Here is a 13,934-nt window from a genome sequence, read left to right on the forward strand (position 1 = left end):
ACCTGACACTCATCCATACTGGATTTTAACAAGTTTCTTTTTTTATGAAGACATTATACACTTACTGAAGCTGAAAGGAACCTTAGAAATACCAATTTCCCCATTTTGTGGATGAGAAAATGGTGAATCACAGAGATAAATTATTTTCTAGTGAGGCAATAGTTTATAAATGGTGGAATTAGACTGACTCAGGTCAGGGCAGTTTCCAAAATGCCACACAAACCCTGTGTAACCATGATTAAAAAGAAAAGGATACTATGTCTGCGATCATCACAAATAGTTGTCACAAAACTAAAATAAGGCTTGTGCTTTGGAAATTAAACATAGTATCTATCAAACAAAAATTACTCCTGTTGAAGGTGATGGCATAATACAAATATACTGCAATTAATTTTATATGAGATGCATAAAAGAACTGAGTACAAGTAAGTAATTTGAAATGATGCAGGATCTTCTCCAAATCCTAAAATTTACACCACATTCAAGAACTGCAAAGCACTATCCAAGGCTACGTCATGCTTTCGGAAGGATTACAGTGCCCTCTGCAGCTTCAGCAGAAATAAGCCCAAAGTTGATTTAAAAACAAAACAAAACAAAACAAACAAACAAAAAAAACCCAGTAATTTAAATGTCAACATGGAAGTGTATGCAATTAACATGCCTCAGAAATTCAGTTTACTTTTAAACTGAATTAAAATACGTATGTAAAGATCACATTTTAAGCAAAATGCACTACAGCATGTATAGCAAGTATCATTTGTGTAAAAGATATGCAATATAGAAGAAGATACATATTTGTGTGTGTCTAGAGATTAATTTGAGGATAGTACTCTAGAACATGGCACAGTTGCCTTTGGGGAGATAAACTAGCACCCTGGGGATCATACGTGGGAAGAAGATTTCTTTTCACTGTGACTCTTCTGGTACTACTTAAATTTTTCATCACATGCATGTATTAATCTTTCAGGTAAGAAGAAAAGTTAATCAATAAAAATGTTGATTACCTTTTAAAGAAACGGTATGCATCCAAATTTTAAGCCTCTCCCTCCAGAAGTTCCTTAACTTCAGACAAGTTCTTTAATCTGTTAAAAACAAAACAACATGCCCAAAATGGAGTCACTTATGCTAAGCCCCATATCCACAAACTGAGATTGAACTTAATCACAGTTTTAGCTCACCCAGAAATGGAATCGTAAGCCAGTCAGTCAGGAATGGCCTAATCAGTTAGGTAATCTGACTGATAGAACCTGGCCATCCCCTAAAGGAAAGTAACTTTTCAATTACCAACCCCCCTTTTTGCCCAGTATAACTTCCTGTCCCCTTGTGCCTATAAAAGTCTTTCATTTTATACTGGTCCTTGGAGCCCCTTTCTTTTAGACTGGATGCTGCCTGATTCAAATCAGCTTTTGATCAAACAGACTCTTAAAATTTTTAATATGCCCTTGTTTATCTTTAACAAATTTCTTTGCCCTCCCTAACCACTTAATTTAAATGAAAACATAGCTTCTTTAACTCTGTGTTATCTTATTAGATATACCCAGCATCTTCACAATTTAGCTGTGAGAAAAGTAGTCTATACTAGCTCACATTTGCTTAACCAAAGCAATATTGAATAGACTACAAAAGAGTAGACTATTTTATTTACAGTTTTTATCTACTAACTAATCTCTTAAATTTGGGAGAAAGTAATCAATATTCACTAAGATATTAATAATTATGAAATAGTATACAATGAAAGGTAGGTTTGTTTTCTAACTCAGTGCTCCCCTCCAAAGGAAATTAAGTGTATTCCGTGTATCTTTTCAGAAATTATGTCAATATTATTGAGCAATTGAATATTTTAATTTATAGGCAATATTATTGAGTAATAAATATATCAATTTATTGAGTAATTGAATAAGCAATTTTTTAAATTGAATGTTTACTAAACTGCAAGTATCTTTCCAGGGCAGGGTATAAGGAGTAAATAAAAACAAAGTTGCTAGGCTTCCCTGGTGGCGCAGTGGTTAAGAATCCAGCTGCCAATGCTGAGGACACAGAATTTTAATACATTCACCAAATTAAAGGACAAGAACATACTCTAGACACAATTTAAGACAATTTAGAATCATAAACAAAATGTGAGGTAGACTGACTAGTGAAATTCACCAAATTTTGGTTAAGAAAATTTTACAGTAATAAAGTAACACAGGTGCGGGAAGATCCCACATGCCGCAGAGCAACTAAGCCCGTGCGCCACAACTACTGAGCCTGTGCTCTAGAGCCCGAAGCCACCGCAATGAGAAGCCCGCGCACCGCAATGAAGAGTATCTCCCCGCTCACCGCAACTAGAGAAAGCCCACGCACAGCAATGAAGACCCAACGCAGCCAAAAATAAATAAATAAAATAAATTTATTACAAAAAAACTAAGTTTCTAACCTCACAGAGATGACACTCTGGTGGGAGAAGACATAAATTAATACATATATATTATATCAGAAAGACATAAGTAATATTTTGAAAGAAGAGTAAAGAAACAGAAGTAGTACACAAGAGAGTTGTTATTTTATACAGACAGAGTTCTGAGAAGGTGACATCTGAGCAGATGCCAGAATTAAATGGAAGAAGAAAACATGGAAATCTGGGGTAAGAGCCCACCAGGCAGAGTAGCCAGTGCAAAGGCCTTAAGAGGGAGCCAGTCCAGTATCCAATAAACTACAAAGAGGCTGCTGTGGCTAGAGGGGAGAGAGCAAAAGGGAGAGTGGCAGCAGGGAAGGCCAGAGGGGCAACAAGGGGCAAGGTCACGTGAGGCTTGGGAGACAGCTGAGACTATAGGTTTTATCCTGAAAATGGGGTGGCACTGGGGGTCTTGAGAGAGGATTAACATCACCTAACTTACATTTTTAAAAGATCATTCAATTTGCTAGGTTGAGAATAGACCAGAGTTGGGGGGTAGCAGGGGGCAACACAAACGTAGAACGTGAAGACCAGGAAGAGATGGTATTTTGGACCAGGCGGATAGCAGAAGTTGTGATAAATGCTCATATTCTGAAATATTCTCTAGGTAGCCCCAACAGACATTCAGACACATTGAATGTAAACTCTGAGAGAAAAGAAGTCAAGCATGATGAGTCCATAGTTTATGACCTGGGTAACTGAAAGAGTGGATTTGCCGCAAAGTAACCTGCAGAGAAAACTGTGGAGCAAGCAGGTTTTGAGGGGAAAACTTGATATTAGAAAGTTCTGATATTAGCAGGTTTTGATATTAGAAAGTTTGTAGTATTTATTAAATATCCAAGATGGGAGAAATAAAGGCATATGTTTGCTGATGAGACCGGTTTATTAAAGCGGGGGAAATGACTATGCGAGACAGACAAGAGTAAGAGGGAAGGGGTAGGATCTAGTGCACACGTGGAGAGACTTTCAGAGTGGAGGACAGACAGTTCTTCATCTATTTAAAATCTGGAAGACGAGGTAAATGGGCACAGACGTTACGTGGGTAGACAGGTTGGCAGGAATCAGCGCAAGGTTTCTTCTGGCTGCTTCTATTTTCGTAATGAAATAGAAAAGAAAATCTTGTTTGAAGGAATTAGTGAATCCCTTTTCACTCCCTTGCATAAAACCTTCTATAGGCTTCCCCTCACTATTAGAATAACATTTTAACATGACAAGATCCCACAGGACATTTCTTCATTGCCCCAAATGCTCAAGCCACGGGGGCCTTCCCTCTGTGCCTCAGACACATGACAAACTTACACAAGCCTTGGGTCCTTTGACTTACTTGTCACTCCATCTGGTAAGCCCTCTCTCCCACCCTCCCAAGTCTGGCTAATTCTTAACATACAAGGCCTCAACCATCCCCCCTAGGCCTTTCTTGAGTACCCTACCTTCAGTGGCCCATGCTCTCCTCATAAGTTACTTACACATTTATTATGCATTGTTTGCTTCTTCCCACAAGAACGTTTCATAGAGAATAATAGCTCTACGAAAGCAGGTACTTTTCTAGTCTATTCACTCTGTGCCTCATAAGCCTAGAACCACATCTGGCATATAGTAGGTGCTCAATGAAAATTTCTTCATGACATATTTGAAAAAGTAAATGAAAAAAATGCATGTAGAGCATATAACAGAGCCCCTGGCAATAGTAAATCTTCAATAAACGTCAGCTGTTATCATGGTAACAAAAACAGCCATGGCATCAATCATGAGCACAAATATGAAAGGCTAATCCTCTGTGCTCTTGAATCAATTCCCCTTTTTTTGTTAGAGACTTTCTTTCATTAATTATATGTCCCTTCCTCCTCTTCACAGGCTCCTTTCTTTTAGCTAAAAATGTGCAATATTTGCCCACCGTTTTTTAAAAATCAGTTAAAACACACTTTTTTTAACTCTGTATTATCTTATTAGATACAGCCAAGTATTTTCACAGTTCAGCCTCAAAAAAAGCGTAGTATTTTGGTTAGGCTACTCTTGGTTAACCAAAACAAATCTTGAATGAACAAACTCATTTTTATTTACTTTTTTTCTACTAGCTAGTTTCTTTAAGTTGAATGAAACTACTTAATATTTGCATGCATAAAATATTAATAATTACAGAATAGTATACAATGAAAAATAGGTATTTTATCTTAGTCCTCCCTCTCTAAGGAAACTAGGTATATTCTGTGTATCTTTCCAGAAATTATGTATGCATAGGCAGACATATAAATATCCTTTGAAAATATCAAATAGCACCATACTGTGCACACAATTCTGCCTCTTGGGTTTCTTCCAGCTAATGAAACATCTTGTATGACTTTCTAAAGTACACATAAAGAGCTGTATCATTCTTTATACTCGCCACATAATGTTTCATTGTAGTGATAAAATGTCATCCATTTCCTATTAATTGACACAATACGTTTCCTGTCATTTGCTAACTATATGTGATGCTGCAACTACAGTAATAGCTATATGGCTATATAGCAAGACTCTTCATACATCTATAAATGAATCCTTAAAAGCAGGATTGCTGGCATAAAGGACAGCAATTCAGTTTTTTATTAATATTGCCAGATTACCTTCCAAAATAGTTTTACTAAATCAATAGTTTTCTAATCCTCTAAATAATGAACAATTATTAGTAACTGCAGGTCATATTTTTGGTGAGGGAAAAGGGGATAATTCTTGATCCTTCTTAAATCAACTAAAACTGAAACTACTCCTAAATAAAATGTTTATACTTTACTATGACACATATTTAAAACAAAGGAAACCAAGCACTATTTCTGGGAAAGAATTATTTAGAATCACTTTCCCATTTCTGCTAAAAAAGTGTTTCACCTCACTACTAAACGAGTTTTTTCCAGTCTTCAATAATTCTTTTCCTAAGTCAACCTCTTAGGAACTCACAGAAAATGGAAAAAAGGAGTTTAAAGAAAAAGAGAGGGGTCTTCCCTGGTGGCACAGTGGTTGAGAGTCCGCCTGCCGATGCAGAGGACACGGGTTCGTGCCCCGGTCCGAGAAGATCCCACATGCCGCGGAGCGGCTGGGCCCGTGAGCCATGGCCGCTGAGCCTGCGCGTCAGGAGCCTGTGCTCCGCAACGGGAGAGGCCACAACAGCGAGAGGCCCGCGTACCGCAAAAAGAGAGGAAAAGGAAAAACTTAAACTCAAGAGTTTCCAAGGAGCACACGAGTCTTCTGTTTCTGGGCTGGGCAGTAACTTTCAACTCTTGGCATTTAAAGTATATTTTTGTTTTGTTTTGTTTTGTTTTGTTTTGTTTTCGGTACGCGGGCCTCTCACTGTTGTGGCCTCTCCCGCTGCGGAGCACAGGCTCCGGACGCGCAGGCTCAGCGGCCATGGCTCACGGGCCCAGCCGCTCCGCGGCGTGTGGGATCTTCCCGGACCGGGGCACGAACCCGTGTCCCCTGCCTCGGCAGGCGGACTCTCAACCACTGCGCCACCAGGAAAGCCCTGTTTTGTTTTAAATTAAAAAAAAACAAAACAAAGAAAAACAGTGTAATTCTTTAAAGGTCCTAATTCTCTTTTGTTAGTGAAGAAAAAATTCTCGGCTTTGTTTTTCCACAGATTGCAAACTCTTGAAGGATGGGGTGGAGGATTGCGTTTGTAAACGGCTGCCAGCACTTCAACGGCGTTTAGCAAACAATAGTTATCTCTGCTATTACCTTGAGAGCCTCTGGCCACAGGCTATCCGGACCCACTCTCTGCGAGCCTCAAGCTTCCTTTTCCTCCAGACCCTTATAACTGCTCCCCCAACCCTTATCCGTGGACACGCCGCCGGCCCGGCGTCCCCCGCGCCGCGACGCAAATGGAACGGCCTATGACGTCACGAGGCCGCGGCTCAATCAGACGCGGCGTTTGGGAAATTTTAAATTTAAAGGCGGGGTGGATCTTACGCTCAGAAGCGCCGGGCGCGGAGGTTTTTGTACAGTGTCCTGGGATCCAGCCCGGCAGGATGGCCGATGAAGGAGCCGTCGCCGTCGCCGTCTGCGTGCGGGTTCGGCCGCTCAACAGCAGGTAGGTGGGCCAGACCTTGCCCAGGTTCCCGTTGCGGCCTCCGGCCCGGGCCCGAGCCGCAGGAGTGAGTCCTCGCTGCTCCTTCCTGCTCCGCTGCCTAGAAACTCGGCCATTGACCCGCTTTGTGCCTTGGTTTCTTATGTGTAAAGTGACGGGCCAGGATCGGAGGATCTAGAGGATACTTTCCAGCTGTGGGATTCTCTTAAGTCTATAACTCCGGCTCGCCGACATTAAAAACCCTACTCCCTGCGCTGCTCTGCCGTCCCCCCATCTGCGCTCCCCATCCCTCCCCCAGGAAAGTCGCATAGGAAAAATCCTTACTGGCACTCTTCACAGCTAGTCATTTTACATTTAACTGACGCTCTGTCCCCCTTTACTGTATACTCCTTGAGCGCAAGAACTAGTCAGTCTTCTTCCATTGTATTCGGTAGACCCTCAACACTTCAGTGACTGAACTCCACGTTCAGAAGGTTGAATGACCGATATTCATCAAAATTGATTTTTTTTTTAGTTCAGTGTACTGTACTAAACACACACTACCATCGTTGCCCAGTGGATCTTACGTTCTAAAGGGGTAGACAGAAAATAAAGTGAAAAATATAGAATATTAAGTGATGATACTGGAGTAATAAATGCTATAGAGAAAAAACAGGAAGGGGCAGAAATGAAAATGAAGTCTGTTTGCTTTGCCTGTCTCGGGCCTTTGCCCCAGAATGCTGACACATTTTGTTTGAGAAACATTTGTTAACCATTACTGGGTGTTTAATAAATAAAAATATCAAAATGAGGAATTTCCTATTTTTAAGAAGCTCATTAATGCATTAGAAGAAATCTACATAAAGCATTATAATACATCATGACAGGTGTTATGATAGACAGGTGGAGAATGTTTGCTAGAGGAGTCTTTAGTCCTTCAGTGAGACAGTTTAGGGGAGGGACAGGGCTGTGTAGGAAACTCCTGATACTTTTCATGAATGAAAGAACAGTTAAGTTAGTTAATGGAAACATAAGTCAGGGTATTCCAGGCAGAGAGGGGTCGAATCTTATTTTGGAGTGACCTTCAGGCAGTTGATTTGTATGGAGTTAGGGTGTATATAGGAATTTAGAGGAAGATATGGCTCGAAGAGAGAAATTACAATGATCCAGGTGTCATGTGCCAAATTAAGGATTTCAGATGGTTTTTAAAGGCTTTAAGCAGGAGGGACATAACCAGAGTTGCATTTTCAACGTATCTTTTCAGCTGCCAGTACTGCGTTGGAAGGTGGAAGTGAAGAGCTTCACAAAGAAACTCCCATGAAAGTGCAGGAGGTCACAAAGCCCCATTTAAAATCCACCTTTGACCCCTCAAAGGTGGATTTTCCACATTTATCCTATTTATGGTATACGTCATTACCATCTTTTAAAATATTCATCAGAAGATGAGGTCTTTTCAGTTATCTTTCATGTAACACAACTTCTGTGACCAGTTATTCTAAAATGCAGTTTTTTTATTCTTTTAGAGAAGAGGCGCTTGGAAAAGATACTCAAGTTTACTGGAAAACTGACAATAATACAATTTATCAAGTTGATGGGAGTAAATCCTTCAATTTTGGTAAGTTTATAACAGCATCAAAAGTTAACCTGGTATCATTTTTCTGTTATGAGTACAAAAGCCTTATGAATAACACTGGATTTGTCACTAAAGATCAAACTAAGCCTTCAGTAAACTGCTTCAGTGGAAACTTTGAAAAATTGTTCATTCATGTATGCTAAGTAAGATAATAAACTGACACTTAAAACATAGCAATAATAAAAAATAATAATAAGTAAATAAAAAATTAAACACAGTTATAGTCATAGTGCCTTTTAACTGAAATTAACATTTTTCCTCTTATTCGTCAACGTACTTGTGGCGTAAAACTCTGTAAGCCCAAAATATGTTATTTAATGTCAAGTCATCTTTAAGATCTTCCAGTTTGGTTTCTTTGTTGTTGTTGTTTCTTTTTTTGTTGTTTATTTTCTTTTTTTTTTTTCCAGTTGTTTTTCAAAACTTTTTAAAGAATAAATAGTGAAGATATTCCTTCTTTGTCTGGTAGAATACAGTGGGGACCTATCTCTGCTTTTGTGGATCTTATTTGGTGGAAAGAAAGGCTTTAAACAAGTTTTTACACTTATGATGACATAAGCTTTGTGGGAGTTTATAGCAGGGATCTAACTAATCTAGGTGTCTGAAATGGTACCACTTACACTGGGACCTGCAGGATGAGTGAGAGTTAGCTAGGACAAAGGGACTTGGAGGACCTAACAGTTAACTAGGTTGATTTGTGTATTGATTTAGCATGTATATAGTGCTGACAATGTGCCAGGCACTGTTCTAAGCACTTCATATATATTAACTCATTTAATCCTCCTAATAAGCTTATATAAATTTGGTACCTTCCCATTTTAATGAGGAATCAGAGAGGCCTGGAGTCACACAGCCAGCAAATGAAAGAGTCAGGCTCCAGATCTGTGTTCCAGCCACACTACCATGCTGCCACTTAGGCACCATAGAGCAACAGTGACGGCCTGTCACCAACCTCAGGAGTAAGTGATTAAGTTGTCCAATTAGTGTTTAACTAGAAAGCCACAAAGATACGCAGAAGAGAAAATGATTCCTGGTAAAGGAATGTTTGGTGGTATTAACATAATTTTTAAAAGGTAATATGTGCCAGAGATTATAAAACCTAAGTACCACAGATTCTCAGTAGCCATATACGCCCATGCAGGTTTTGGACTCATCCAGCTGTCTGAAACAGATAACATTAAAGTTTGAATCACCCTGCCATTTCTCCTTGCTCTAAAATCATGACCCTTAAGCAGCCTACAGAGGGCACTTTGGTTTTCCATATTGTTCTGCCCATAGGGCAGATGTGTGGTCATGGTGCAAGCAGTGTGATCACTGAATTTCTCATTGTAAGTCAGTACATTACCCTCCTGATTTACAAATCCATTTCTTGTGAGCTTTTTAATGTGAGGGCACTGCTAAAAGAGTGGTCTATTTTTAATGTGCTAACAAAAGCAGAGAACCACATCCTGGACTTGTGAATTTATCAGTGCAAATGCTACTCTAAACCCAGCCTTTAGCAGCACTTCAGCTTTGGTCAGTACTTTTCTTCCAAATATCTGCGTTTTTTGGTTTCGTTTGAGCTAGACCTTCTTGCTAGGTATGTTAAAAACATTAACATTTCTCAAAGAATAGTAATAGTTTATACTTCCAAAGTATTAACATATGTTCACAATAATTCTATGAGGAAGATAATATATATCCATTTTACACATTAGGGAACTGAGGCACGGAGACATCAACCACTTTGGCCAAAATAACACTGTAAATGGCAGAACCAAGATTTGCAGGCGGTCTGATTCTGGACCCCCATGTTCAGCCACCATGCCCTACTGCCTCTTGAAAGCACATAGGGTAACAGACTTGTATTTTTTCTGTGTGAGGACCAACACATTTTACCTAAAGAGAAGAGTATTTTCAGAGGACAAATAAGTTGAAGGAAATATTGTGTCTTAAATCTTTTATCATACCATATCCTGACAATTTTATTTCTGTGGGCAACTACTAATTCAGAATGAAAACAGTTAATTTGTTTGACTTAACTTTTATGTTTTGTTTTTTAGATCGTGTCTTTCATAGTAATGAAACTACTAAAAATGTGTATGAAGAAATAGCAGTACCAATCATAGATTCTGCCATACAAGGCTACAATGGTGTGTATTCACTGCAAAAACATTTCAGTCTTGGGGGTCTGTTTAGCAAGTATTGATAGTTTTATACACTATAGATTCATTTTTAATCTTTGCATGTGTGTGTTTTGTTTTTGCAGGTACTATATTTGCCTATGGGCAGACTGCATCAGGAAAAACATATACTATGTTGGGGTCACAAGATTATTTGGGAGTAATACCCAGGGCAATTCATGACATTTTCCAAAAAATTAAGAAGGTAAATAATTTAGCTAAATTTCTAGTACATGCAGGTAAAAGTGGTGATAATAGGATAGCAACCTTAGTGTTCTCTTGTAATGATGAAGTATATTTATAGTTATCTCTTGATTATCCATGAGGAAAGAAGGAAGGCATAGCATAGATTCTTTTTTTTCCCACAAACTTATTAACTACAAAGCTTAAAGTTCTTTCATTCTTTCCTTTGAATCATGAAACAGTACTCCCACCAAAAAGTGGGCATTAAGGAACAGGAAAATCTTATCATAATGATTAGGTCCTCATTGCCTTTGTTTAGCTACCAGTGATTATTAAGGAGCAGTAAAAAGTAGACTAGATAAAAGATGAGGGAATCAGAAGGTCAGAATAGGCAAGCTAATTAGTTGAGCTGGTATTAAATTAGTTTTTTCATCATTACTTTATTTTTAATTTCTTGAATATATGTAGGTTTCATTTTGAGGTTAGAGAATTGGACTGGGTATTTTCCTGTTATAATTCTATGATACTATACTTTTCATTATTTCTGAAAAAATGCTTTACTGTTGTTGTTGCTTGTTATCAATATAGAAGCACCGGGGAAGTTTTGTTTTTTGTTTGTTTTACAAAGATAATTTCCTGAAAGACAAGTACCACATGACTTCACTTATATGTGGAATCTAAAAAACAAAACAAATGAACAAACAAAACAGAAACAGACTCATAGATACAGAGAACAAACAGGTGGTTGTCAGAGGGGATGGAAGTTGGAGGAATGAGAGAAATAGGTGAGGGAGATTAAAGGGTACAAATGTCCAGTTAGAAAATAAATGAGTCACAGGGATGAAATGTGCAGCATGGGGAATATTGTCAATAATATTGTAACATCTTTGTATAGTGACAGATGGTAACTAGGCTTATCATGTGATCATTTTGACATGTATGGAAATATTGAATCACTATGTTGTGCACCAGGAACTAACATAGTGAAATAGGTCAACTATACATCAACTAAAAAATAAGTAAATATTTTTAGGGCTTCCCTGGTGGCGCAGTGGTTGAGAGTCCGCCTGCCGATGCAGGGGACACGGGTTCGTGCTCCGGTCCGGGAAGATCCCACATGCCGCGGAGCGGCTGGGCCCGTGAGCCATGGCCGCTGAGCCTGCGCGTCCGGAGCCTGTGCTCCGCAGCGGGAGAGGCCACAACAGTGAGAGGCCCGCGTACCGCAAAAAATAAATAAATAAATAAAAAGTTTTAAAAGATAGTTTCTCAAAGAATATTTTAATATTTAATATTAGCACATAAGCATTCATTATTAGATTTTCATAATTGGATGATCTCTGATGTTTTCTGATATGTTTTCACATATCTTTTTCTTCTAGTTTCCTGATAGGGAATTTCTTTTACGTGTGTCTTACATGGAGATATACAATGAAACCATTACAGACTTACTCTGTGACACTGAGAAAATGAAGCCTTTAATAATTCGGGAAGACTTCAATGTAAGTAACAGAGTGGCTCAAAAAAGAGTTACTCATTGGGATTATTTTTCTTGAACATTTGCCTTTAATTTCTATATATTTTAAAGTGTCTCCTGTTACTATCATTTGTTTTTTATTTTCTTTCTTAAACATTTATAGAGATTATCTCTTAAGTAACATGTATAGTTTTTAAATATTGACAGCTATAATGTTGTGGCATAAGTGCCTAAAAAGAGCAAGCTGGAAGTCTCAGGTTAGAATTCGGTGTATTTTGGTACAGGAAATAAATTGTAAATAGCATAGATTTAGTTGTTATATTTGTACAGAAGTGCCCATTTTCTACTCTTAACTTCCACAAATGAATTCTATAATACTTTGCACTTTCTTTTTGAAATGCAAAATTTTAAGTGACTTATAGTTCTCTACTTTTCCCATAATTAAACTTGTTTCAGAGGAATGTGTATGTGGCTGATCTCACAGAAGAAGTTGTTTATACATCAGAAATGGCTTTGAAGTGGATCACAAAAGGAGAGAGTAAGACTTTATACTGTATTTCTTCAAAACACGTGTAAAAACTATTTAATTGATGTATTTAGGCTTTAAATCACACTTTTCACTTCTAAACTTAAATACAAGTTAGTGTTTTTCTTTGGATTGTAATATACACAGCTGAAATATGATTCTTTTACAGAGAACAGGCATTATGGAATTACAAAAATGAATCAAAGAAGTAGTCGTTCTCATACCATTTTTAGGATGGTAGGTAATTCTCTCTATATTTGGTCTTTCCAATTAAAAATACACTAATTTTTCTACAAGTTGCCTTTTCTTTCTAGATTTTGGAAAGTAGAGAGAAAGGTGAACCTAATTTTGAAGGATCTGTCAAGGTGTCCCATTTGGTGAGTATTGATGAACCGTGATAAAGTACTAAATGAGCCGAACCAAAATTTAATTTAGCTGCTGTATGTTTGGTTTCATGAGAACTGTTAACTAATTGGCAAAAGCATCTATAAATTGGTAGTTCAGTCTCATCACTAACATGAGATTACTAGCGGAAATGTGGGAAGAGTTCAGAGAATCTTACTTCCTGTGATCTTATAGCTGCCATTTCCTGAACTTTAGATGTAAGAACTGTAGGAGTTGAGGCTTTCCCTAACTAGTAATTGAGGAAGGGTTGATTCCATGCACATTTAAGAGTTAAAGTAATCTTGGAATTTGGTGATTTTTTTGTGTTTGGGGTTTTGAGGGTTTTTTTGGTCTCTGCCAATGGTATTGATACTTATGAGATGAACAAAAACCTGGGTGAGATAGTTAAAAAATAAATCAGATTATTCAAGTTCATAATTAAGTACAATAAGAAAATAAGCTTTGTATTATAAACAGTGTTTTAGACTATAAATCCCTTGAAAGGAAGAGTGATATCTCCTTCATCTTTGTAACTCCAACGCATTGTACATAGTTTATATTCAATACCTATTTGTTGATAAGTGAATGTAAGCATTATGCAAACATTCCTCCATGCTGCACTGTATCATTTCTCTTTTTTTGTGCTTCCTTTCTATTCCTTACCATTATTGCTTTATTCTGTCTTCAAGGCCTAAATTCTTTAGTTTGATATGGGATATGATGTAAGATTTTTCGATTTGATTTGAAAACTTCAGGGGAAAAAGTAATAAATCTATAATATTTTTGTTTTTCAGATTTTGAAAAATCAGAGTCTTAAGTATCTAATTCTAGTTCACCTGAGTTATTTTACTATACAAGTATAGCATTTATTTTAGTAGATTAGTCTTTAACAACAACGAAAAACATAAAACCTAACTTCTGTTTTGTTTTCCAAACCTAGCCTGTGATATATCACTACAATTTTAACTTTTCTCTCATAGTTTAGCTTTAATTATAAATTAAGTTTAATTATAATTAAATTTAATTATAATTTAGCTTGACATATTCAGTGATCTGTTTGGTGTCTTTTATTATATTATTTGATGCTCCATCATCTGGGGAC

At 37.6% G+C, this 13,934-nt stretch overlaps 1 protein-coding gene and 1 long non-coding RNA gene across 2 annotated transcripts in view; one reads left to right on the forward strand and one right to left on the reverse strand.

Moving 5' to 3' along the window:
* The window catches only part of LOC307185862, a 232,214-nt gene extending 225,934 nt beyond the window's left edge, over window positions 1-6,280 (reverse strand). The window contains exons 1-2 of the long non-coding RNA XR_013828189.1: window positions 6,146-6,280; window positions 1,005-1,082 (exon numbers count right to left, since the gene is read on the reverse strand). This is a non-coding gene — a long non-coding RNA (uncharacterized lncRNA). The remainder of the gene's footprint in view (window positions 1-1,004; window positions 1,083-6,145) is intronic.
* Window positions 6,281-6,331: 51 nt separating this feature from the next.
* CENPE (centromere protein E) overlaps window positions 6,332-13,934 on the forward strand; it is a 73,850-nt gene continuing 66,247 nt past the window's right edge. The window contains exons 1-8 of the mRNA XM_079921080.1: window positions 6,332-6,497; window positions 7,997-8,088; window positions 10,146-10,235; window positions 10,352-10,470; window positions 11,828-11,947; window positions 12,379-12,460; window positions 12,618-12,685; window positions 12,763-12,825. Coding sequence (XP_079777206.1) covers window positions 6,436-6,497; window positions 7,997-8,088; window positions 10,146-10,235; window positions 10,352-10,470; window positions 11,828-11,947; window positions 12,379-12,460; window positions 12,618-12,685; window positions 12,763-12,825 — 696 coding nt within the window. The 5' untranslated portion in view covers window positions 6,332-6,435. The remainder of the gene's footprint in view (window positions 6,498-7,996; window positions 8,089-10,145; window positions 10,236-10,351; window positions 10,471-11,827; window positions 11,948-12,378; window positions 12,461-12,617; window positions 12,686-12,762; window positions 12,826-13,934) is intronic.

This window comes from Stenella coeruleoalba (genome assembly GCF_951394435.1).
Source record: "Stenella coeruleoalba genome assembly, chromosome: 4".
Classification (NCBI taxonomy): Eukaryota; Metazoa; Chordata; class Mammalia; order Artiodactyla; family Delphinidae; genus Stenella; species Stenella coeruleoalba.